At 43.3% G+C, this 27385-nt stretch overlaps 1 protein-coding gene across 2 annotated transcripts in view; it reads left to right on the top strand.

Annotated features, from left to right (window-relative positions):
* Positions 1–27385, top strand: part of kif26ab (kinesin family member 26Ab) — a 68113-nt gene that overhangs the window by 5969 nt on the left and 34759 nt on the right. For both annotated transcript variants that reach the window (XM_085257296.1, XM_085257294.1), the window contains exon 3: positions 19626–20096. In XM_085257296.1, coding sequence (XP_085113422.1) covers positions 19626–20096 — 471 coding nt within the window. The remainder of the gene's footprint in view (positions 1–19625; positions 20097–27385) is intronic.

The raw sequence follows: 27385 nt of genomic DNA, 5'->3' as shown, positions 1-27385 counted from the left end.
ACACTGCAGCTTCGCTGTAGGAGGGCAGACGACAGAGGACAGAATGAAAACCCAAACTGACGTAGACTTAAAACAGAGCATGGCCATATTATTCTATTCACCTCTAAGCACCTGAGCCCCCGAGGCCCTCGCTGATACGTGTATGTGTGTGCCTGTGCGGCTGTTCAGCAGTGCGAGCACTGCAACGGGCCTGGGAGGAGATGAGAGACGAGGCAGGAGAATAGAAGAGACTCTGAGCTGAGCTGTGCTCTTGCTTTATCCCTGCATGCGGTGTGACTTCTGCTTTATGGCATGTGGCTGTATTAAACTGTAGGGCAATAATCTGGTGTCAAGTGGTGCAGAGACCATAGACATCAGTCATGCTGGTACCATGCTGTACTATATATGGGAGCCTCAGCAGCATGCAGTTGTGTACTGCCGTTTTACCCAATCCCCACAGCTTCATTTATCCAGTGCTGGGTGTTGCGGGAATGGCAATACTTTTTCAGTATAGACCGAAATTTGTCTGAGACACCCCGAATTGACAGGCGCCTTTTTCTTTTCTCAGTGGAACAAAGCACAAAGTTAGTACTGTGAGCGCTGCAGGAATTTAATTGCCTTGAAAAAACCTCCTCCAAAAACCTTCATCTCCATTATTTTTCAGCCTGTTATTCATCTTCATCTATACTTCTGAACTGCCCAGTGCTCCCAGAGCCCTTTAAATTTGAACAGTGGAACAACTCTGTCAGTAGTTAAAGGAGTGTAAAGAATTTCTCATTCACCTTCTTGCTTCCAGATTTTCACAGCTGGTCCTGCTTTCAGAGCACTTTTACTGGCCACAAACCTTATTTTTTAACCTCCAGGCAACTCTGGAATGAAGGCCACATCTTCACTGTGTCTGCTGCAGTTTCATTTTACATCTTTAATTTAGTGAGCTGAAAGTGAATTGACCCCAATTGTCGCTGGCCAGTCTGCCACTTATCACAATTGCAAGGGTAAATTGGTATGAGGCAGAGAGCAGAAAATGGGTTCAAGGTGCACAGATTCAACATCTGAAGGGTCTGGATGGAAAGTGAGCTGCAGTGAGGCTGATGCTCATCACCTTTCATCAGGAGGAGACCGCAGGAATCTGTTGGAGGAGGTTGCGGAATTCTCCACCTGGAACTTCCATTCCTCAAGTCTGCATGTCACTCCTTGCTCAGGGGAGCAAGATGAAACAGGAGCTGACTGAGGCTCCCCAGCAGATGCCCACTAACACACATACACGCATAATGTACGCACACAAGCAGGCACACACACATATTTGCTTGAATGTGTCCTCCTTCGGCCATCTGGCCCTTTCTGCTGCTACTGCATGCCATTGCAGTGTCTACAGAGAGCCGTGCAGATGTTCCCACAGTTACCTGTCAAGGTGAGCAAAGCTTTTTAGAGCTGTTTAGATGTGGGGATTTACCCTGCTGCTTCCAGTTATCTCTTTCCATCTTAGATCTTCACTGTAAATATACACTCCCAATAAGTGAGCTTTGCATTTAGAAAGAGATAGAAATGTAGACAAGAGCAGCTCTGTCTCACAAGTAGCAGATCACTGTATCTAAACTGAAGTCATTGCTGTCAAGGTATTAGGTCAAATTAAGCAGGCAAGAATAAATCTTGGAACTAAAATTTTATGTCAGTGTTTAATACATTATCTGAATCTTTTTGTTTCTAACCCATCTTCTGTATGAGTAAAAGCAACTACCAGGCTTCTGCAGCTGTAAAATCATTTCATTATCGGCAGGGGAATATGCGTTATTAACAGTAACGAGAGTTAATTTAAAAATCATTGCACGCCTCTATTAAGGGCATTTCAGCTGTCATGTTTGAAGGTTTTGGCTGGTCATAGTTTTGTCACTATTTATAAAAGATCACCTTAAATGACTCAAAAAGAGCTTTCTCTGGCTGTGGCATACCTGGAAACCAAGAATCGCAGCACCATCAGTTTTGACCTTTGGTCCTGGCCTCACCAGATAGTCACTTTATTGTCCTAACATGAATCTTGTGTCCTTAATCATGGGCTAATATGCTGACTAAATACAAATTCTCTTTTTTAATAAAAAGCAGGAAACCTCACTTTTCCTGACACTTCTTAATTTATTATCTTGCAAGGAGTTAAAGGTGAATGTGCCCTTCTTATGACTGACATGTTAGATATAAAGCTGCAAACCGTTTGCATCTTGGCATAACACATCACCTGAAAATAGCAGGTGACAAATGAACATGCATCTCATTTATTTTATCTACAAGAAAGGAAAAGTGTAAAAAAATGACAAGGCAATGTTTGACAGGAGTAACAATTTTTAAAAACTGGATAGAATAATAGCTGTTTCCACCTGCTCCAGTCGCTTTGCCAAGCTAACCTGTCTGTAGTGGCATGAGTAATTGAAATTAATGAGAGGGAAACAGAGATGGTCTTTATATCCCAAAAAATGTGAATAAACATATGTCCCCTGGAATCTAAATACTTTGTACTTCTCTGAGTTTTTGATTGGATGTTAATTAAGTGCAGTAATATTTAAAATGTCTGTCAACAGTTGTTCACAGATACATGTTTACTTTACTACGCTAGTATCCCATTTATTTTATGATCAGTCATCTTTACAGGATTAAGCTGAATCAAAGCACCCTGTAATGCTCCGACTGTGACAACACCTATATCCCATGTCGGCTTCTTATTGTTAGTGGGTTTGAAAAATAATTGCCATACATAATAACATGTGTCTGAATGGGTTTGCTGCTATTTGGTGAAGGATCATGTGTTACAATGAGCCAGACTGAAATGAAACAATGGATTTGCAGTCTAGGCTGACAGGCCAATGTGTTACGGCACGGCACAGGTCTGCAGAGCATGAGAACAGAACAACAAAGGCAGAAATGTCAGTGAACAACGAACACGAATGCAACAAGAAGTCTAACCAGTGGGAATTAATCAGTTTGACTTGTTCACTTAGGGTGAGGTGCGCGTGCGTAAATATGAGCGTGAAAAAGAAAATTGCACGTGTGTGTTTGTTTCACGCGCTCTTGGTACTCCTGGCGCTTGGATCCATATGTCATGTTGAAGTGAGATGTACACAATCCGGGCAGACTGCACTCCATTATTGAGTCTGATTCAGAGTATTGGGAGGCAGAAAAAACATAGTTGTTGAGATAAATTTTCAACATGGTACACAGACACTGAGGAGCACTGAGTTGGAGGTAATCTCCTGCTGGCTCCATAAAACGCACTCAATTGACAGAAGGCCTTGTGGTAGCAGACAAATCGCCTGGCTTATAGCAATGTGCTGAAAGAGAATGCCAGCACTGTGTATCCTTGCCAAGATGGATGTGCAGACAGCAAACTCAGGGCTGTTTTGGGCGTGGCTCTCTTGCTGACAGCAAACAGTGGATCAGTTGAGTATGCTGCCTGAGTTAGACTTGACATTGCCTTGTTTGTTTTCCTCTTTGCAAGATGTTAATGGAGCATCTACTTCTCACCTTCCAGTTCATGAAGTTGCCAGTGTGTGGCCTCATTGGGAATATTTAGCCACTCGAAGAGTTAGATGCTACAGAAGCAAGTGAATAAGAAGCTTAGAGATCACTAATCAGGACGTGTCACTTTACATATTACATTTTTTTTTAAAAAACGGGTAATTTTTATCCACAATTGGCTTGTTTAGAGAATTTAAAGGAATCCTAAAAGACTCTTCTGCACCTCCAAGCAAAGTAATTACTCTCTGCAACATGCCTGCAATCATGTTTGTTGTTTGGGCAATGTAATATTTCTTTCCTTTTATTCCCAGAGGAGCCCCTGAGTGGCCAAGAGTAGTAAACTGTGGCTGCGGTTTGCAGCTGCTCCGTAAGTGCACCAGTCTGCTGTCATGTCATATTTCCCCATATGTGTCAGAGCAATAGTGTGCATGCATCTCTCTCTGATTCTATTTGTGTTTGTGCAATAGCAGATGGATAGCGATGAGTTGTGGTGTGACTTGTAGATGGCTTGTGTTAACTCATCTCCACCGGACTCCCCAGCTATGCTTTAGGCTATTCTTTATTGTCAGGAGCTCATTCAGATACGTATATAGTGCTCCATAAATCCTGGCACGGTATATAAAAAAAAGATGCCAGTCAAAGTTCACGCTGCTCATGTTCATTTCACGCTTGAGTGTCCCGCCCCATGTGTGAGGATGAGCGTGGGTATTGATGATGTGTGAATGTGCGTGAAAGTACCAGAGGAAAAAAAGATAGAGATGAAGCACAGTCAGAGTCCCTCCATCCTTTCCAGTTTGCTGCTGAATGCATCCGTCTTTCTGATCTTAACTACTACCAATTTATGATTGCTTTATTACTGTCGGCGTTTTATCTTCACTGGCCTGGTGGTGGTCATGGAGAAGGTAACCATCCAGTAGCATTACTCTAGTACTTGCTGGGGTTAGTTATGATGAGCTTTCTTTACCCCTTGTGTTTTATCACTAGCTTATATATCAGGGTCTAAAATGCCATTAAGCATCTAAGTATTATTATGTATATGAATATCAATAATGTCAGCTTAGCATCAAAGCAGGTAAACCTTCTGTAGTGAGAGGAAGCTAAAGTAAAGAAGAAATGTGTTTCAATTTGGACTTTTCTCTCATTATCAGATGACCTGACTTGGCAATTTGTCTGCTGACATTTGAAAGGAAATGGCATAGCCCTGCGTTCGACAAATGGCATCAAAGTTGCTTTTATTCCAATGGAAAATTGTTGTCGCTGAATTTTTCAACAGGCGGAACAACGAAAAGGTCAATCGCAGCCGTATGGATTTTCATAATGGATTTTCAACTGAAAAAGTCATAAAATATCTGCGTTGTTTGTCTGTGATTGGCAGCTGAAGTCCTTTTCCTTAGACTTTTATACTTTGGGAAAATGTGAAAAAAAAAGTTTTATTGATTTTGTTTTGTAAAATCGACATTAATATAAGACAATGATGTTTTGCTGCTAGACAAACTCACAAAAGTGTGATTGCAGACCTTTTTTTTAATCTCTTCTCGATGAGCCACGAAAAAATCATAAAAAAGATAAAGAAAAAAGTGCTTGAAATCTGTAGCAGTGTGTTTTGAACAGGCTGCAAAGTGAAAAGAGTAAGAGCTAATGTATAAGCTACAGTGTATCACGATAACAATCACTTTAGAGGTCACTGGTTGGAAAAACAAAAAGAAAATGAAGGGTAATTAGATTTATATTCAGATCAGCAGATATGTACTGTCTTGATAAACTGTGCCACCTCGAGCTTGTCATTACTCCCAAGCAGCAGATGCTCGTGGAGTAAACCTTCCCCTGCCTTTCTCCTATGAACCATCTCTCCCATTAATAGATCCGTCCTTTATGTTTCCCCTCTTGTTACGGCCGCTCTATTTTATGATGTCACTCTCTTTGCTGAAGAGCTCTGGGCTGTTTTATCTCCTTCGTGTGTGTCGAGCACTTAAACTTAAACCTCTCTGTTTACGAGTCCCAAACTGCCTCTCCATCCTCTGCGTTTGCTGCTCAGTATCAGTTCAGTACCACCTATAAAAGCAGAGCCGTCCTAGCTTTTCGGGGAACTTGCCGGGGAGGCCTCACAGTGCAGACTCAAAGGTAAGTGCCCAGCTAACATGCTGATGATGGGCAAAAACCTATGGAGGGACTTGTCATCAAGTGAGTGTTTGTATATGTGTGTAGATTTACCGATAGCATTGTGTCTTTGCCACATTCTCAGTTGACAGCGGCTTCTACCCCTGATTACTGCTCTGAAATCACTTTCATTCAGAGATGCTTTCAGTTTATATTTTGTTCCTACATGCTGTTGTTTTGTTGCCTGAAATTGTCATCATTAACGTGCCGTCTTTTAGGTACTCAGCTGTATTCGCTTTGCCAGTGGCTGTTTTGGCAGTGTTCACTCCCGGTGCCTCTATCAGGCACCTCTAAATCAACATGATAGATGGCAGCTTTTTGTTTACCGCTCTAAATTTATGCATCAAACAAAAAAAACATTGCTGGAATACCTTTGAACATGTCTGTGCAATGCGGAAATGCTGTCCCTCCTCAGATGGAAAGGGGGGAAGCTCCTGGGGAGAGCACCTGCACTTGTAGCCTTGGCAAATTCCTGCCAAGTTTTACTGTTCGAAGCAGGAGTGGATGCTGTAGTTGTGTTTCGCGCTCTGATCCTTTGCTCTGTTCAGCTCAACCCTCCCCTGTGTCTTTCAGGAGATGCAACAAGGAGATCATAAACGCCAGAACTCACAGTGCAGGATCATGCTTTAATATCATTCAAAGTCAGCCAGAGGGCCTGCTAGATGGTGTTAAACACTACATTTTATTGTTTATTTACAGTTTTTGCCATCTTTAGTTTCACATTTAAGCAATCCTGTTTAAGCTATGCTGACCTGACCTCAAACGCATCTCTTTTTACAAATTTAATTTAGCTAGGAATGATAGTTTGAACTTCTCTCTCCATTTTTTCTTTTTCCTGTGCTTTTTCTGACCTCTCTGTACCTGTTCACCACCACGTGAATGCATTCCTTCCTACACAAAATCCACTCCTCTACTCTTTATTTACTGTGAGCAATCTTCCACAAACTCCATTGCTGCCACACGGTCATTACCACATCTATGTAGCGAGACGGTGCCCTCCTCCTGCTTTTTCTGTCCAGCCACTGAACCCTTAACCTCACTGTCCCACGCTGGGCGTTTATGTCTTCATCCCTTTTGTGCGAGAGGATCTGTTTGGGTCGTGATGTCCAGGAGAGAGGTGAAATTGGGGTACACTTGAACTCCCAAAGAAGCAGTAACATTTGAACTGAATTTGACCTGTGGGACTACACGTGATGTGTCTGTTTTCCTCTCTTTTATGCATTTTCTCTTTTTCAGCTATTGCCAGGCATTCAGGCACACAACGTATGCATATAGAGTTTGGTTCCCACACTAGATTGCAGCAGAAAGTGTTTTATACGTTAGTGGTTATCTTATTAGGGGTGCTGTAAAAGCCCTACAGTAACCATTCAAAGTCATCATGGTGCTATAGCAGTTGAACAATGCTTAATTAGCTCGTAAACAAAGGCTACAGGGGAATCAGAAAGGGCAATCAAAGTGTCCCGTGCCTTTGAGCTTCTCACACCATCAACAAAGCCTTCTCTAATGGCCCCATCACTCCACTTGTTGTGTCTCACCACAGTGTGCTTCCTGACAACATAAAAGGCACACATTCCAAAAAGAGCCTCGGACAGGAGACGCTACTCATCTTCACCTCCCTTTGCCTTCAAAGCTACCCTGCTGACGCCAGTGCCACTCCCCTCCCTACCCTTTCCCCCCCTGCCAGATATTGACATTGCTCCTCTGCTCACGTCCTCCGTGTATGTTTGGTTCCCCGTGGCGACCACCGCAGCTTTCATCTTTCCTCTTTCAGTCTTGTGTCCGTGACTTTGGTGGTCTGTTTTATTGCAGCTCTTTGTGTGACGCTGTGCTGGCACGTCGCTGGGATCCTGTGAGGAAGTGCTCAGCGCACAAAAGACACCGTGCCAGGCTATGGAAAGGTTACTCAGGCTTGATGTAAAGACAGGTGTGAATTTGATGTGTGTGTCAGGTGTGCCCGCGCGAAAGCCCGTGCGTCACGGCGGCCTCATGCTCATGCTCACGCTCGCGCCAGACAGCGAGTGCATGTTTTCCTATGTTCGGACACGAGGCCCTCTAAAGAAAACAGACATTCGCTGCCACACGAGGACAGCACGGCAGCAGGTCGGAGGCAATCTCTGCTTGTTTGTGCGACTATGTTATCATCTCCTGTTTCCTGTCAAAACAGGAAAAGAGAGGGGCGAAAATGGAGGCTTGGAAAGTGCCGCCTTGATGTGTGTTGGCTGGAGGTCCAGCTCTGTCTGACAGTGACCCTCCCGGCCAGGAAAAACAGACCTGTTCTGGGCGTAACCCACAGTGGGGTACTTCAGTGTTATTTTTATCACTTTCGTAAAGCAGGGATGCTTTTCCCAGCTGTTGACACAGGTCTGGGTCATTTTTGTCTCTCAAACAGTGCAGCACAGGAGAGAGGGAGACGTCCCATCTGGTTGTGTCCTTTTGGCTATTAGCCTCACATGATTGTAATGTCTGTTTAAGAAGGGAAATCCTTTTCGACATTCTGTTAATCATGAAAGCGAGATGCTCTTTTTTTGTTTTTTTTGTTTTGGATGATCCCTAGACCTCAATCACAATGGCTTTTTCATCAGGCAGGGCTCGTCAAGTGATTTATCCATCCGTCACACTTATTTGTTAATTCTTTACAAAAGGATGGCACACACACACGTGCACGCACACACACAGCAACAATGGGTGCATTCCAGCAGATTCACTGTGGTTCAGGCTGCGGCTTACTGCTGATTGCACGGCAGGTAAAAGCTCCAGTGCATGCATCGATATTGCTTAATAAGAAGGTATGGACAGGCGTACTGCACAAACACCTGATTAGGGAGCGAGCTAATTACTGACTGGTGAAAAATGATAATCATCTCTCTCTACTTTGATGAGTCACTATGTAAAACTGAGAGTTGCCCTTGTGGCATTCCAGGAATTGATGGCAGGGCTAAGTTTAGCTCTTTATGGCATTGCTAAAAGCGAAACAGCTCCATGCACAGGAATCCTATTGTTACACCGAGTGGGTTTTTCAATTTGTGTCCAGTCTAACCACAATAATTCTTTAAGTTATACATGAAGGATTGACCCACTAGGAGTGCTTCCTTATTGAAAAAAAGACACACAAAACATCAGTAGCGCCCTTGTCACGTCACATCTGGATCAGCGGCAGCCGTCTGCCCCTGTCTCCGAGACCCAGATTAAGATGTGGCGTGCGCTCGCTGGCTGGGGTCGATGTCATCAGCAGTGGGGGTCGGAGTTCATTTGTCTTTCTTGACAGACCTTCAGGTGGTGTTCCAGTGCTTTGGCAGGAGGCCACACCAATGCTGACCTCCATGAGTCGCGCAATTAGTTACCCTTTGACCCCTCAGCCCTGCAATCAAACCCCGAGCATGGACCGGGCATGCTTCTGCATCCCCAGACCCACTTATGTGGGAGCGTGTGTTTCTGTGTGTTTGTAGCTCAAGCACACACTGACGTAACATCTGATTCAGTCTTAAATGATGTAATTGCCAAGTCCCACTGTTTCAGTGTACTTCACAAAATGAAAATAAACTTGCATGAATTTGCACCATGAGTGTATTGACTCTTTTGCATTCTCCTCGATTCATAAATATTTTCATTTTTCAATGGAAGCGGATGAAAAAGGGTCAGATACATTCATTCTGCCATAGACAGTATAACACCTCTCACCTCGCTTAGTGTCTTTGGAAACAGACGGACTCAGATCTATGCCATTGTGCCCTTGAGCCAAAAATACGCAGACTGTGCCGACTCTCCCACTGTTTCTTTAAGAATCGTGAGTGTCTCACTCTAGCTGAATTCCAAAGCTTTTACTGAGATTTGCAGTGTTGTGACATTACATACAAAAAACACCCCTAAAAATGTGAAGAGCACAATTTTAGAGACATAGTGAGAATTCAACAAAGTCCCCAGCAACTCAAAAGTTTATCCACTGATTTCATTATGTGAAGTGACAGCAGCGATATCCTTGTCCGCCCATGCTGACATCCCAGACATGATGATAAGGACAGTTTTGTAACTTGTTTTGTCCCTGGTTATGCAGACAAAAGGCTAGATTGGCACCAAGCTAAGCCATTCAGTCCAGACAATTTCAGGAGAATCATTTTGGCATTATGTGAACTTCAAACATACCACACAGCAAAAGATTCTCTGTGTTTGATGTGGTCCTACTAACTTGAATTACTGCATTTGGTTTAGGTAAGGGGTGACACCTGTGTAGATGATGCAGGAGGCAGGACACACGATGCCCTCTTATTGCTGTGAATTCTCGGGAAATTTACCTGCACTGTTCATGCGTGGGCACAATCTTGTGTTATGGTGTCCTAAGACATTTACATTCACTTCCAATGTTTAGTAAATTAGGCTGCAACACATGTGTGAAAATAGCTTGTGTAATACTTTCAAATAGCTTCACTATTTCCTGCATCTACAAGTCTTGTTTCAATTTAACTTCATTGCATCTCAAAGGATTACAGAGTTCATCTTAACATAATGTTAAATCTGTGTTTTGACTCAAACGGATGCTATAAAATTGACAAAAAGGTTGAAAAATAGTTTAAAATTGCCTTTCACTTCAACTCGTCCTCACCGTCTCATTTTAATATTAAGTGAAGCTGCCGGAGTAGCTTAGTGTTGTAGGCCATAAGGCCATTTGCAGGATGCTATTGTTCCTGAAAAACAAAGTGGCAAAATGTGCATGTGAAAGAATTTTGATAAGCTAAGCATTTTCGAGGCTTGTGAATGAAAATCCTTCAGACTCAATAAGTGGATTAGTATGTGCTACGCTCCTCCGAGATAGTTCCGCTTACCTCCTTATCTTGCTGCGATTCAACTGAATGTGTCTAGACATCTCAATTAGCAAGAACCCCCCCCCCAAAAAAAACAACAAAACAAAACAGATACTGGTTAGTGCTTATCTTTGTGTTTTCTTCTATCAGTGCTCTCACCAATGTCTAGTTTGGTGTCTAGTTCTCATAAACACACATCAGTTTCCCATTAACACACCACTTCCTGTCTGAAAGCCCTGCGCTGATGTTTAAATTTCTATTATTAGCGATGATTGTGCTCTCTGAGAAGTCATTGGCATGGTAATGACATCTTTCATGATAAATTAGTATTCCCCCCCTCTCTCTCTGTGCCATACCTACACGAGGCTGTTGCGCCAGACTGATTCCGCCTCTCGCATCTCTGCTGCTCCATTGTTCTGCCGACACACAGCAGTTTCGTGAAAACACAAAGCGTGTCACTCTCTGAGATAATGCTCTGCAGACTGGGAGCGGATGGGACAGGAATGCTCAGCACTGCTCACCTTGGCTCAGGATTTGTTCTTCAGCGAGGCAAAAATGTCGGCCTCACCTTTAGCTCTTTTTATACTCCCTGCACATTTGTGATGTTAATCGGTTAGCCTGTTGCTCACATAATCCTGCACTGGCTGAGAATTTAGATATCTGCCAAACGCAAAAGTGCCACGCTCATCAGTAACCAGTTACTGTGGCTCAATACAAAGATACAGAGTCCGTCTATGAGGAGACAGAGAGGGGGAGGGAGACCGAAACTCACAAACACTCAGGAACGGAAAAATGAATAATAATTATCCACATGGCAGCTTGCCAGCATAATTACTGTACAGTCCGTTCTAAGGGGAAAGTGGGCAGAATTATTGTTGGAGGATGCTCAACATTTCACCTTGTCATCACTCCCCGTCACTTTCTTTTTATATCACTAGGAGTATGTATAGCTTTGCATTTTCTCCAAAGAGGAGGGACGAACTATTGCAATGAGGACATAAGATGAGGTGCAGAGATCCATATGTTATACCTCATGCATTCTAAATGGGCTGCTTGGCATGAAAAAACTACTTAAATGTTGATCTGAAAATGATTAATTTTAATTATGTTGTTGATGTTTAGTCCCAGAGTTTTTCCATTATGCGATCTGGAGGACGTTGATCAAATGCTGTGTGCAATTACTTCTGTTTGAGCATGAGCAACTCCCTTTGCATTTTTTCTTTGATAATTAACTACTCATATGCGCACTCCACGCGTCTGGCTGTTCACTGCTGTCACACTTTACCCCTCCGATGGAGATTAGTTGCCGTGAGCTTTTAGCAGAGGTTTCTCTCTAAATAAACTGCGGGGACCTGGGAGTGCTCGTTTTCCAGTCGAAATGAAAATGTTCCCCCCGTACAACATAACTGCAGCGACTGCAGCTCTCTTGGTGTGACAGTTCAGACAGAGGAGAAGCAGGTGGCTGTCATCGCTGCGTTTAGACTGAAAAAATGTTTAGAAAAAAAAGCATTTTGAAGTGAAGTACAAGTGAAGTAGCGGTTTGGACTGTTGGAGAGAACTATTGTATCAGGATCATGTGCTCTGTGGTGAGAGTTTAGAGTAGGTACTTGGACAAAAATAGATCTTACAACGAGCTTTAGTGGACCGTTAGGAATACTGATTACAAGTTCAGACCTGCACACTGTTGAGGACTTTAAAAATGCATGGAATAAATTCAGATTTCCACTCTTTTTTAAATGTATAAGAGTTATATGCCTCATGCTGTAAGCTACTGGATAATGTGGGCCTTTTAGCATTTTTCTCAACATCTTAGTTACAAGAATTAAATATAAAGCAGATAAGCATCGATTATACAGTGTATAAGTGTATTCAGTATATAAAACAAAGATTTGCTATTGGAGGCAGTGGGATATTCCTTCCTATGCATTTTCCTTTTTTATATACTTTTATATACTTTTCATTATCCCTGCACTCTGTGTAGCTGCCAGACTATTTTAACCCTCTTCCCCTCCCTCTAATCTCACCTTCCTCCCTTCTGTCCTTGCTTTCACCTGCAGTTTACAGCAACACCTGGCTTCTGCCTTTACAGCTTGCCTGTTGAATTTTTCATTACACACTCATTTTGGCAAGTCTGGTTGGGGGAAAAGAGGAACTACCTTGAGAGCATCTCTGAGCCAAAAAAATCAGCCATTTTAATTAGAAGTGCACAATGGCTTGTGCAGGTATACGTAAACACAATTCACTGCGTCTCTGGCGAGGACAGCATAGCAAGCAGCCCTGCTGCCGCCGCCGCCGCCAGACAGCCTCTGCTGTAGCACTGGGCAGGGGAGTGAGAAATATAATGTTTTATCCTGCTAAATTGAAAAATACTTTTTCCACGAATGTGAAACCTTCAGAGGTCGATGTTGTTCTGTCTGTGCACTCAGCACTCAAATCAGTTGCCGCTGAGTTTAAGCAGTGATCGTTCGCTACCGGATGTCTTATGGAGACCTGTTAAAGTCTCTCACTGCAGCGCTGCTGAATTCAGTTTGACCCTCCCCGGCACTCTGACCCTGGCCAAAGCTGATGAAAGCTTGACGGATCTTGGACAGTGAAGGCTGCCCTGTGTCCACAGAGGAGAGAGGAAGAAAAAGATGTTGGAAAGGGGGCGGCGAGGGAGAATGAAGTCTGTCCAAACAGTCTGAAAGGGGCTTGTTTTCTTTATGTGCGTGAGTGAACAGGAAAAGGTAATTAACTGGCCAAGTGGCGAAAGGCTGGAGTGATGGATGGGTGTGGTGTAAAGAGACACACAAGGGGCAGCAAATATAGACACACACACACACACATCAACGGACGGTTTTCACCCATTTCTCCTTCATATGTAAAGACGGGGTTAGTGAACCTTTTATGATATTACACGTCTATAAATGGGACGAACATATGGAGGAGTGACATATCATTATATGGCGTCATTAATGGTTACAGGGTGGTTTGGAACACACAGTCATGAATGATTACATCTCACTCTATCTGTTTTTAACCTCTGGATCAATGTGTGGTCCTTTTTATTACTGATTGACAGCGACATCTGGTTTTCTGGATGACAGAGAATCTGTCGGATGCGATCTAGTGTACAATGAGCTGTAACGTGCTCCGAGTAATCCCCAAGCAAAGGAAGAAATCCACCCAGACCTCCACGATCTCAAAAAACTGCATTTTATAGGCTATCTTGTGTGCTCGTTCCAGTGGCAGATTATTTGCCATCTTGGGTCCGTTCATCAAAGAGTCTATCTCTGTGATATTGTGGACAGGTGGTGCTGAAAGTGTCACTAAGGGGGAAAGCCTATTTGCATTTTCTGTTAGCAGTGCACTGACGGTTCAAGGCAGGAAAGGATTAAATCACACAAGGCAGGCAGACTGACATCAGCCTCTTCCTCACATAAGCTCTTCTTGAACAGATGTGCAATACAGGAAATTTTGGCTGCACTGAAGATCAAAAATTGGATGCACTTTTCAAAACAAGGTAATCTGTTTTATATCAATAGGGAGACATTTGTTCATTGTAATTTTGTTTTTGGCATTGTTATAAGCAGTTTTTCAGCACGATAGCTGGAGAATTATGTAAAGCTATCTTTTTTTTCTCAGTAGAATACAAGAATGAAACGACTTTTTGCAACATCACGTTTAAAAGATCGTAATTTAGAACATGAATAATCCCGGACTTACAAGATATCTTAATTGGTATTCATTCCTTTGGCATTTTACATTAATAAAACCACAAGGCGTTCTTGTGATTTATAGAAGTTATTCAGCTTAAAATATGGGATAATCCCACGAGAGTAGGAGGCAAAGAGAAAGAGGAGCAGTGAGACCCCGGCTTCGGAAAGGCAAGAGCAGAATCGATTTTGTAACCGCATCTCTCACAAAAAGCTTAAACTCAGATAATGAGATATGTGCCTAAATGTAGCCGCGCTTAGACAAAAGCCAGATTTCGCATGAGAAATGCTGGAGAGCCACTAGAGATATTTCATCATCATTTCTTGGAATCCTATTGTGCTCCAATAAAATCCCAGAAGAGCGGCTGAAAAATGAAGCATTCAGAGTTTTTCACACAGCCACAGAGGATGAATGACTTCATTACTGTATTGGTGTATGCTTTTTGTGTGTGTGTCTGAGGTGGTATTATCAGGTAGGTAATGACAGTGTACTTTTGTTGCTGGAGATACTGTTGCCTTGTTTGGGGGAAAAGCCTTATTACAGGTTTGTTTAATCTTGTCGAGTCAGCAGACGGGGACAAGCATCTGTTTGATGTGATTTGTTGAACCGTCCCATTTTGTGTTCTACCAAAGGCGTTCCCACAGAGTTAAATAGCATGCTAGTGTGACATCCTGAGTCATTGTCTTCTCTGCCTCCGAGCAGGCAGTGGTTAAATTTAATGGTCTGTATCCTAGATATGCTGTGGCACTAAAAGCTCTACCTGATATCTAATCAGAGTCGCTGGCCTTCCGGGTCTCCGCTCCTTCAGGGGATGTGAGTAGAGTCGTAGAAGTGGAGGTGGTGGGGATAGTTGAGAAGGAGCGGAGGGGAGGGCGAGAAAGGGATTACACCACTGTGGTTGCTTTTATCCTGGGAATGTAATCTGCCTTAATGCCCAGTGCTCACTCGGGGCAAGGCCAGCAGCTGTGCTCGTTTTTCTCCGACATGGCTGTCAGATTTAGCCGTGCTACCTGTGGGAAAGTGGGCTTGGTGGAAGCTCTCGTCCTCAACCTGGGATCTGAAGTGGGCTCCTGCGGTTTATTGGGGGGGCAATCTGTTTCAGGAGGCCATGTGTGGTTTAGGTCAACACTATCTCAGGCTGGGTAAACAGACGTGGCTCTGTCACATCCTTACAGAGCAGGAGAGGAAGGGAAAGTCAGGAGTTGAAAGGGCATTAGATTTGGCAGCTGCTGTGTGGTCTTGATTTTACAAGAAAGTCAGTAGGAAGTACTTAAGAATTGTGATGTGTAAATAGGACTGGTGCCGGTGAGAGGACAGATATAAAGCAGCACAACATTGTACTGACTCGTATTTAGGAATGCTTCCAGTGTTCACAGGATAATAAAATAAAAACCTGAAAGAACAAGGTAGAAATCTTAAACTGAATTTAAGAGTTAACCTGGCAGGTCTTTCAGTTTAATGGATGCTTGAGGTGAGCACACAAAGGACTTAGGAGTAGTGAATGACTTCACAGATGTTACGAGTATTAAAGCAAATCACCGACAGCAGAATGCCACCGAGTGCTGGCAGCTCTAAAACTGTTCAGATATGAGCTGACCGGCAGCTGGCTGTCGAATGTCAGAACTTTCCACTTTATTTTTTCCGTCATCGATACATGTTGGTACAATTTTGCTTTGTTTTTATTCTGCTGGAGCTGCAGAGGGTCACGGGGCGCTTTTATGTCTGGGAAATATCTGTTGAGCTCAACTGGAATAGAAAATATAGTTTCCCAGAGTATTTTACTTTCAATGGAGCGTGCCTAAAAGTGTCTCGGCTAGCGAGGGGCCTCATGCATTTCAAATCACTGTGACCTTCCCTTGATTTGAGTCAGCCTGCAATATCTGGCCTCAGCGCTCCACATGAGAAGCACATCAGAGACCGAATGCGGAAACTGTTAGATGGCAGTTTTCCTTTGTCTGGTTAGAGTGAAGGCGCTCTGACAAGGCAAGGTAAATGAGGTGTGATTTGAGGAAAAACCTATGTGTGACTTTGACCAGTTCTGCTTCTACCCTGAGGACACACAGGAGTGAAATCATGCACATCTTTCTCCCTGTCGCCTCATCCATAAGTGGTTACGGCTGAGCTTGTTTCCATCAGCCTCTGGGCATGGGATGTCTGTGATGACACTCTCCATCAACCCAGAGAACTAGTCAGCCGGGTGGCTCATCGCTCCTGCTGCTGCTACCCTGCTTTTCATCACAGTTAGTGTGAGGGACAAAGACAAACTTATGTCTCTAAGGGCTGTGAAAGGTTGAATCCACAAGCAGGGCTTCTCTCTAGTGTGCTCACCACAGCTCCTTTCCATAATAAGGCTGCAGCATCTGTCCCCAGAGTTTAATAAAGATCCATGCTGTCAGGCAGTAAACCAACACAGCCACCCACAAGCCTCCGGGCAAGGGCCGCAACCCTGGCCTACCTCCTCCCACTCCTCACTGTCTTTTTATCCTTGCTTGTGCTGCTTAATTTTTCAGTGGACAGGCCTTGGGTTGAAAAACCAAAACCGTCTCCCACAGTAACAATGGCCAAGAGGTAACAGCCCCAAAGTAGCTTCCATGCCTCTTCTCCAACCAGAATGATTTGAGCGTTTGAGTTGTGTTGATGCAGAGCGTTGCAGACTTCTCTGCAGCAGCGCTACTCCTCGCTGCCAGTTGCACCCGTCAGTAATAGATCAAATGGATAATAAAAGAAACAATATGGCTTTGGGGGTGGGTGCGCTCATGTATCATACATTTCATGTTTTCTCTGATATCCTTATCCACAAGCTCTCACACTGCTTAAATGTGAAGGTACAAACCTGTAGGTGAAATATTTCGATGCCTAACTATGGCCACTTTTCAGCTGACTTGAGATATTTTTACATCCAAACCTGAATTCTGATCTGTGTGTGAAATATGTACCACATAAATATGGATTTGTCCTTGTGTTTCCACCTACCCACATCATTCTCTTCCATATACCCATCATCATCAACCTCATAAGCCTTCTGGCCCTGACCCTTTATTCACTCCAACGAGCATACGTAAAGCTTACAGACAGCTTTACAGGAGAAGCCTGCTCTCTAACCTCCAGAATCCTAACTGAATAGCAGATGTGCTCAGCTTTGTGTGTCCTTTTATTAGCTCCCCTAAATCAACACCTAACAATGCACGCTGAGAGAGAGAGAGAGAGATGGGTAGGGGGTGGTGTTGATTTATTCGATGTACCAGCACCCTGAGGTGGGTAAGGAGTGGTCGAAAGGTAAAAGGGTTAAGGGGTGGAGTTGGTTTGTTATGACTTTGGTTCAATTTCCTGTCTAAGAAGCGTATACATGAACCCAGACTAGACTGTGGAAACGGCAGCCAGCGGTGCTTTCATATTTCACTCCAATTTGTCGTAGACCGTTTGATCTTATTTCAGCAGAACTGTCCTGTCTTGTGCATAAATATCCTGTCTGAGCATAACAGCCGGGATTGTTCACGTGTCAGGATCAAAGAGCATTAGATATCATTTTTAAAGCTCTATCCTATTTCATATATCTTAAGCTTCTCACATTTAAATCCTTTTCTCATTGGGATGTACAACAGCCATTTGATAGACAGCTGATCAACCATAGACAGTTGTCACCCCAGAGTTCTCATTTAGAGTCGGATTTATGGGATTTTCTACATTCTGACTGCATTTCTTAGTTGTGCTTGTGTCCTGCCCACATTTGTCCATGTGCAAAGTAAGCAGCCAATATAGCAGATCATTAACCAGAATGGTTCTCTTGCATGATTGTGCTTTAGGTAAAGAATAAAGCAAAGAATAGATTGAGCATGACTTAAACTATATTGCTTTTTGTGTCTTTATGAGATGAGAGGAAATATATGGCAGAAAAGAGTCTGTTTTTATTTGTAAGGCTGCAGAAGGTTGCCTTGGAACATTGCGTGATCATACTATTAATGCTGTTTGCAGGGAAAGGTAATCTAAAAGTCTGTGTATTGTGTGGCTTTCATAGGGAGGAGATTTAGAGTCCCTCTGCCTGCCTCTTTGTTCTCTGGGCCCATCTTGGGTTAGCTGTATTAAGTGGCACTGCATTAGAGCAGCGGATTGTTGTTTCCCCGCAGCTTCACTCCTCCTGATCACCTCGGAGGTTCTAAGGAGCAAAGGTCTCATAAACATTTATGTAGGGGCTGTGAGCTTCTGTCTTAGGCCACTACTCCTCTGGGCAGAATCCTATAGTGCCTCTTTATGCCTCTTAAGAGACTCTCTCTAGTTCTGTGTGTGTAGGTGTGTGTGTATATTTCTGTGAAGGTTAGTTTCACTAAAACAGACAGAAAGTTATATTCTTTCCCCTCCTATGCCTTTACTTATGATAGGTCTGTATGCTTCCAGCTTCCCAGAGAGTAGGTTGTCATATGTTTTCACAATGGGACACTTATTATATGTAAATTTTATAGCTTTAGGCGCAGAGTCCCCAAGGCTGTCTTATACTTTTGTTAGTTCTTGCAAACAGCGATGGAAACCCTAGGAAGCCTTCTTAGAGAGGAAGTGAGAGGACAAAGCTCTACTGGACACCATCGCTAAAAGCAGTAATAAGCTGAAGTCTGTGTGGTGTTCTCTTTTAAAACTGCAAAAAGTAAATAGCAGCCACATTTCACTTGTGCTTTTTTAATGCGAGGAATGTCTCTGTGGGATGCTCGGCTAATCCCTCTGAGCATTGTAGAGTGCTGCAGGGATAATGTCTTTATTTTTCAGGCCAACGTGTTAACAAATACTTTCTCTGGGACAAGTATAAACTTCAGAATTCAAATATTTGACTTTGAATTCATGTTGAGAATCAAGAATGTGAAAGTGCGTAGAGCTGATGCATTATTTCATGCATCTAACAAGTCTTTAACAAGTAGAAAATGTTAACTAATTTCTCAGTTTAGCACTAATTTCTGCAAACTCTACTTCATGTCTGATTTATTTTGGGGGGGGGATCAGCAGTTTTAAGTTGCATGCAGGCTGCGCATCTAAACTAGAAGGGAACTTGCAGAGGGTGTAATCCTCCACCAAAGGTTGATGCCTTATCTTGCAGTTTTAAAGGTGATTTGGATAAGCAGCACAATTTAATGGGTTCTTCCTTTCCCCATGCTGTGTCTGTTCATCAAGTCTCAGGAAATTCAGCCTGGTAGTATTTGTGTAGCCCTAATCTCGCTGACAGAGAAACAAACAAATGGTACTGAAAACACACCTCTACCGTAGCCCTCTGCACTGAGGCCACTCAGAACAAACAATCATCCAAGAGAGGGAGTCGGCAAAAGCTCAGTAAGGGTCTCAGAGGGCAGTCAGGGACCACATTGCTAGCAGACCACTGACACCACAGTAAATACAGTAAATACAAAAAATTGTAATGTGGTTATGCTTTGGAAAAAACATGTTTCCTTCAAAGTGTTTCTGTTCCGAATGCTGTGCTTTGAGCTAAAGTGCATTTCTTGTTTTTCTCTGCAGGACCCCGGGTATGCAACCTTCCTGTTCGAGCAGCTCCAAACTCCTGGGAATCATGAACCTGGATGCTGCCAAGTTTGCTCTACACCTCTCCACCAACTGAGGCAGGAGGCCTTGCAGACACTCCATGCTCCTGTCTTGGCCTTCAGCTCCAACATGGCTGCCTTGCCCAAAACATCTTTTATACCACAGCCTTCTAGATTCACTGTGTCGTCCTCCAGCATCCAAACAAAACAAGTCTCGAAAAGTCAGCCCTCTCCCCACTCTGTCCTGCCAGTAGGGGAGCGCCATGGGGTACCAAGCTGGTCCCAGAACGCAGCTAGCACTTCAGGGCCAAAGACCAGTGTCCAGGTGACAGTGGCAGGAGGGCAGCTCCCTGGATCTCTGAGCACCGTCACAATCCAAGCCCAGCAGTACCTCGAGGGCATGTGGAGCATATCCAGGGTCAACAACTTTCTCCCTCAACCCAAGTTGGTATGTGTTCACTTTGACCTTTTTTCTTCCTCATGCAACTAGCATTTAAAAGCAACTTTAGAAATAGTACATACCGTTAGAAGAGATGAAGCCCTGTGGGAAATTTGTGTCGTAGAACTGGAGCGCTGACCTCTTATTTCTCAGAAGTCACAGAGCCTGAGCGATCTAATGTCAGAGGTCATCTGAACACTAAACTCCTGACCTCTTCCTCAAGGGCATTTTAAATTATCACAACACAGCGTCACCATAGCTCCTCTCTCGTTTTAGCTAATCAGCGCTTTAATCTGTTTTGTTTATGCATGGAAGACATGCAGCAAACAAAACAGTTTCAGGAGCTTTACCTTAAAAGGTAAATGCTGAGGTTTCTATGTGCACGTTGCCAGGTATTTTGTGGTAAGCAATACGAGGGCATCTTTCTGTGATGACAACCTAAGTGACAAACCTCTGTGACATTCTACACCAGGCGGGTTCAGTGTACAAAGCATACAGCATGTGCTAACATCATCTAGTCCAGGGGTAGGCAACCTTTTTGATGACAAGTGCGATCTAAAATTTCCTCAGAAGTCAATGTGCCATATAATTGCATTAGCAATAAATTTAATAATGCTCTATATTAACAGTTACTGCGCTGAGCGGAGAGCTCCTGAAGCATTTGAAGTGTCGGAATGTGGAAATTTCAACATCGCTTGAAAAAACTGAGAGCTAGCAGCGTCCCTCTCACCAGTAGGCTAAGTGATTTTTAGCCAATTACAAGTTGAATCTGGTAGTTGGGGTTGTTAGCTAAGATACCGTCATTAAGAACCAGTACAACTAATGTGTCTATGCGAGCTAATTTGCGATGCGCACCGCTGGCCCGGCCATTTATTTTTTAATGCACCTTCTCAGATTAATTTACTGCGTGTCGTGCACAGGGCTGGACTGGGACAAAAAATCGGCCCGGGCATTTTGATTAGAGACCGACCGCCAGGTATTACAGGAAAATCCATAAAGCCTTTGAATGAAAATAAACGCTGTTGTGACAGTGATGTACAGTCTTGTTGGTATATATACGATTTCTATACGTTTTACATCAGGTAAAAACTTTGGTTGTAAGATTCAGATTATTATTTTAAATGAGAATAAGAAAGTATTTCTTTGTGCCCCCCTCTCCCTGTTAATGCCCTACCTGGCCCCCTGGCAAAACTTTGCTAGATCCGCCCCTGCACAGTTACCAGCTGTCAGCTACATAGAAAGGGATCCTGGTGTTATTTGTCTCTCAGAAACAGATCATAACTTCCCTTCAACTCATTCATGTCACCTAAAAGATAAACCTGTTTCTCCATCACAACTCTGATGATTCAGTAAGGACATCTCCTGGTTTCATCTTCATGTTTCCCTCTCACCACATATCCAAACCAAGGGCGTAGATTTGGTTTTGGCATTGGTGGGGACAGATGATTCAACCATCGAACCCTGCCCTGTTTCTTTTTTGTTTCCTTTTTGTCTTTGCTTCTTGATAAAAAAGGAGAAATATACTTGTCTACATATCCTATTCTGCATGCTTTTAAACCATTTAAAATCACAATTCATAGTTTTATATGTGAATTATATAATGTTAAATTACTATTAAACAAATGACTAAGTATTTTAGAGTTTAGTTCACTTCAGGCATATTTCATATAAATCAGGTATCATACAAACATAAAAATAGCTTCAAATACAGTCATGACAATAAAAGAATATGACTTTAAGGACTTAACAACATTAGTTCAGTTATAGTGCACCAACATCTCTGATACATTAGCACTAAGGGAACACTGAATGACCTGCTGGTTTTTGTCCATAAAACTACTCATCTAAGATTACCACAAAGTACAAGATCTCTCAGCAAAATTATGCAACATTTTAGGCACTATTGCCCCGATCAAATCAGTGAGCTGGGATGTTTTATTCTAAACATGAACTACTGTTACAGCAACAGACACGAACAACAGACATGTCCCACACAACAACTCAATGTGGACTATGTGAAGGAGCCAAACACAGGCCTTCTCCTCTCGTTAACTGAGATAAACTGCTGGCATATTGGTTTTACATCTATACTGTCCAGTGTCTCCTGGTGGACACACAGCAGCATTGTTTAATCTCATTTGAGTCACTGTTGACCGTAGCCATGTTTTTAGTCTTCTGAGAGCACTGAAGCTTCTTTCAGCCTCAGTACCTGCGTTTTATCCTCAGATTAAAATTATTATTAAGTGCGTGATGTGCCTCACCTTTGGCCCTGGCTCTTCCCCTCTGACTGCACTAGGACATATTGCCACCTGATAAAATTGATTCGTGCCATATAAAAAGTGAGACATGTCAATTCAGATTCTTTGTCAAATATACATTAATGAATCAATTTACATCAGCAGCCTAACAGTTGTCATGATAATAAATACTAGTTCATCTATAGCACCAACTCATCAGTCAGTCACCTGTGACCTCGCCTCTTCACCTCTGAGCTACAACATGGCAGAGCTGCCTCTGTCACCTGATCAATAACAGTGAGACATTCCACATACATGCAGTCACACATGTGCTTCAAATACACTAATGAACCAACAAGTCATCATCCAATTTCACCTGTGATCTTGTGTCACCATTACTGTCTATCACCTGACAAATAGGACATACATGACAATAAGAATAAAATGTGGAGCTGCTTCAGTGTTTCTGTCACTTTGTGCAGATCTTGACTCATCAGTAATGTTTGTAGGGTGAGTGAGTTTTTAAAACAATTTGTGCAAACTGCACTACAGGGTGGAATATTTGCAAAATCCTGACTATCTCATGATATTTTGTCTAAAAAATTAACCCTATGAATATGTCAGGACCATTAGGATGAAATTATTGTGTCACCAACATTTTAACTTTAGACATATCATTTTAACAGCCTCTGTAAACTAATATCCTGGCTTACTTGAGGCTGCTGTTTTCTCTGACACTTTCAATCAAAATTAGAAATGCTGCTCTGAGACTGAGAGAACTAATAGTGCTGCATGTTGTGCAGTTAGTTTCCAAAACACGTTATTCGTGGTTACATACAGTTTTAGACTGATGTGGGCCAAAGCCTAGCATAGCCTGTAACGTTATTGTGACGGACACATTTTATGAGTGAGCTTGACTTTAAGTGACTTACAGGTTTCTTTGAAAAATACTTTCTTATATCCAGGTTCTTCCTTTTTGCTGTCATCCTCCTCTCCTCCTTGCAGGTCCTAGCGGCGCAGGCTTGCCGGCCGCTGCTAAAACTAAACAGAGCTCCTTGAAAGGCACAACCAATCACATTGGCCATATTTGTCACATGATGTAGGACTCCAGTATGGAACGTAATTTAACTCTTTCTTCACAGCTAGGCGAATGAGACGTTGACAGATCGTTTTTTTCTTTCTGTCGGGTTTGTTTTTCTTTACTCAAAGAGATCAAATTATTGGTGGGGACAATTCAATAATCGCTGGATATTGGTGGGGACATGTCCCTTCCGTCCATGCCAAATCTATGCCCTTGATACAAACCGATATCATGACCAGCAGCTTTTACAGCTGTGGCTCCAGCAAACATCAGCTGATACTAGAAATTAATATTAAATAAATTCTAATGATCAAGCTTAAACGCGCTGCTGTTGTTTAGCGCGACATCCGCTGGTTTCCTCTTTCTGGCGCAAAGTGGGCGATAAACAAAGGAGAGACGGGACTTGCTCAGAAATACCGATCAGCTGATCATTGATCAGTTTCATGATTGAATGAGAGAAGAAGAGGCAGCTGACAGCGTAAAGCTGCAGAATAACTCCAGCTTTGTGTCTTTTTCATTGTAGCTGAAGTCCAGGACAAACTGTGTTCCTTTTCAGCTCAATACCAAACACGTGATGTTTTCTCTGAATGCCGGACGATTCTGTTTTTTACGGCATGGTTGGCAACTCGACTAACGAACCTTATGAATAAAATAAAGTTCACTATCAGTAACATCAAAGCACCCACCCAGCTGTATAGAAACTCCGTCATGCTAGCTAGTACGCAGAGTTATTGTAACTGACTGTAAAAAGTCAGCACAACGAAAATAAACTCCACCTAAACTTGGTTCATATCTGACCCAGAGAGACTGCAGGTCATAACTTGGTAAATGGCCTGCATTTGTATAGCGCTTTTCTAGTCCCTAAGGACCCCAAAGCGCTTCACACTACATTCAGTCATCCACCCATTCACACACACATTCACACACTGGCGATGGCAAGCTACATTGTAGCCACAGCTGCCCTGGGGCGCACTGACAGAGGCGAGGCTGCCGGACACTGGCGCCACCGGGCCCTCTGACCACCACCAGTAGGCAAACACGGGGTTAGTATCTTGCCCAAGGATATTTGGCATGCAGCCAGGAGGCAGCCTGGGATCAAACCACCGACCTTCTGATTAGTGGCTGACCTGCTCTGCCACCTAAGCTACAGCCACCCCTGAACTTCTTACCTGAAGTTCAGTTCACCTGACACTCGGACCAGCGGCCACCTCAGGTCTCTGCTCCTCCTGCCTCACCTTTCCCTCATCCACCTGGCCTCTTGTGGCAGCCACCACCAAACAGTTATTTTTACACATCTGCCAGCATCTGGCCAATCCACCAACTTTCATTGTTTATACCATTACTAAAAATAAAAATAAAAAAAATCATCGGTGGCCAGTCCAGCTATGGTCATGCCATCAGTTAACCCTTCGTGCCAACTGTGACATGCGTGCCCAGGGTTGATCTCGTCCTTGTACTTTAATATTTTCCATCTGCTTCATAAGCTGTAAATCGTGCCATTTCTGTTTTAGCTGCTCTGATAACTGCAGTCTACTGCAGGTCTTGGCAGTGTTATTCCTTCTTCCTGCTTGAAAAATTAAAGACAGATTTTCAATCCTCCCCTTAATGTCAACAAGTGCCTGTAGAGATGGTTTATGGGAGGCCATCAAAAGCTTTTAACTGCATGTACGCAATCTAGGGCAAATCAAACAGCCTGGCACTGAAGGGAGAGGCAGACTTGTGTTCTCCATCTATGTGTCTAAAAGCAATTAGCGGCCCGTGGAGCCAGGATGAGTTGCTTGGTTTCTGTAGCTGTGGCTGAAGCCTTCCCTGGACAGAGAGAAATGTCCCTTCAGGACATTAAGTTACAAACACAGAAGAAATGGTGTTATTTTCTCAAGCTGGGTTCTTTCATTAAAACCAGATCCTTTAGAATGACAAAAACCCACACACACTCTCGAGGATTGGAGGTTACACAGTGCCGAAAGGCACAAGCTTTAATTCATGATTTCTTCTTAGTTTCTTTGTGAGGAAAGCGTGCAAGAAGCAGAGATGGACTGTGTGTGTTAGACAGAAATTCTTCAGAAAGTGTCAAGCCTGAGGCACTCCCACACACAGACCATTATAGAGCACCTTGACACTCCCATTTGGGAAAAGGCTCTGGTTAACATCTGAAGCTATGTTTGTGGTTGTCTATTGAATTGAAAACTATGTGGCTCCATCTTTATAATTGGCTGGCAGCGGTTCCACTGAATGTAGCTGCCTCGAATTGGGCGAATGAGAAACATGTGCATTTTCTGAAACAGTCTATTGCAAGTCTAAGAGTCGGATGCAAAAACCAAAGTTGACATGCTCCAGCTTCACAGTTGCTCATGTAATCCCTGCTGTTATTGGCAGTTTGAATAAAGATCTTTAAGTAGTTAAGGTAATCCGTGAAATCACATTACTAGGAGTGTGATGCTGCTGCTGCTAACAGCAAAAATTGATTGATCCAAATCTGCATTTCTTCCCTTTGCTCATTTAAATCCACAACCACATGTACACTAATCTGCAAAAACCAAGTGTTCTTGACTCATGAGGGTTTCCGTTGTTGGCCCGGTGGTTGCCTGCTGCCACGGTGTGCTCCATTGCCACCAATTTGAAGCCCAGCAGATGATCTTGGCTTCGGCTGCTTCGGTGCAGCTGGGCTCTGATGGCAATGCGCCACAGAATGAGAGAATGACAAGGGAAGAAAATGATGCAGAAATGAAGGGGAAGGAAATCCCCACTCTTCACAGATTAGGAAAGAATTTGAATGCTGTGCTGTTACACTATATTTTCTGAAAGACACTAGAGAACTTTTAATTATACCGGCACTAAATGAGAAGGTATGTTAGTCCTACATGGTAGGAACTCAGCTTTCGCCTCAGTTGGTTTCTGGTGGTTACAGAAGCCAGCCAGGCACGAAAGCCAGATTAACGCAAGGCCTATTTCGCCTCAGCAGTAATCGTCTGTTGACTCCTGGGATCAAAGGTCACAGAGGAGTCCTGGTAGTCTAGGGTGGAAAAAGAGCTGTCCTACTCTGCTCACTTCACATTTCATAGGAAGCATTCTCCCAAACCCTTTTCACTTATGTGATTCACTTTTTTCCATTATGGTTACTTGCTTTGTCTCGTTTCCCCCCCTCCTTTTTCTTCCTTTTCTTTCCAAGGCAAAAGGATCAGGGAGGGCTAGGGGTTAAAGGGTGTAAGGCCAGCTCATTACTGACTTTGGGTGCAAACGGCTGAACACACATGGCTCCAGTGACACAGCCTAATTACTTGACCAGGGGATAGATTGTACTTTTCAGCCAGAATCAGGGAAAGTGCAGGTCCAAGGCTACAGAGAGCAGCTTGGCTGTGGAGCTTAAGTCCTCAGTTTTAATACTGAGGGGAATACTATTTGAAAGGCACTGTGCTAAGCTTGAGTGTGTGTGTATGAATGTACATGTCCATTTCAAGGACACGCTGAAACCCCACCTGTGACCAGCTGTCTTGTGTGCTCCTGAAACTGTCTGCTACTTGATTTTTAAACCGGCACTGCACCTACTCAGTCAGTGACAGATTTGATAGGCTGTACACATCTGCTTCCTGTATGGCTGTGCGTGAAGTGCCCTAGTCATACATGACAAAGTGCAGCAGGTCTGCTTCGCTGGTATGCACCAAGCTAACACCAGCATAGTGCGCGGCCTACTACTGTGGTTTGCTTTCAGTGTGCTGCCTGGTTTTTCATGCTTTTAAAGTCAAAACTTTGGAATGCACAGCTTGATATCTGACTTAGCTTCTATGATGAAGCCCCAAGAGAGCAAAAGTAGACCTTTAAAGCAAGGCTATGACTCTAAGATCTGATAACAAGCTCAAAAGGAAGAAAAGGGAAAGTGGGAATTCATGAAGACCAAACACCACAAGGCTACTGTTTGACAAATGGTCAGTGGAGCGTTTCCAGGAAAAGATAATGCAGCCCTGCTTTAATATAGCAGCACA

Source organism: Mchenga conophoros, linkage group LG19, assembly GCF_057382185.1.
Source record: "Mchenga conophoros isolate Kocher_MC1m ecotype Shallow Benthic linkage group LG19, M_conophoros_male_GT1.1, whole genome shotgun sequence".
NCBI classification, from domain to species: domain Eukaryota; kingdom Metazoa; phylum Chordata; class Actinopteri; order Cichliformes; family Cichlidae; genus Mchenga; species Mchenga conophoros.
Note: the sequence above shows the minus strand (reverse complement) of the source record. Positions and strands in the feature narration are given on the sequence as shown.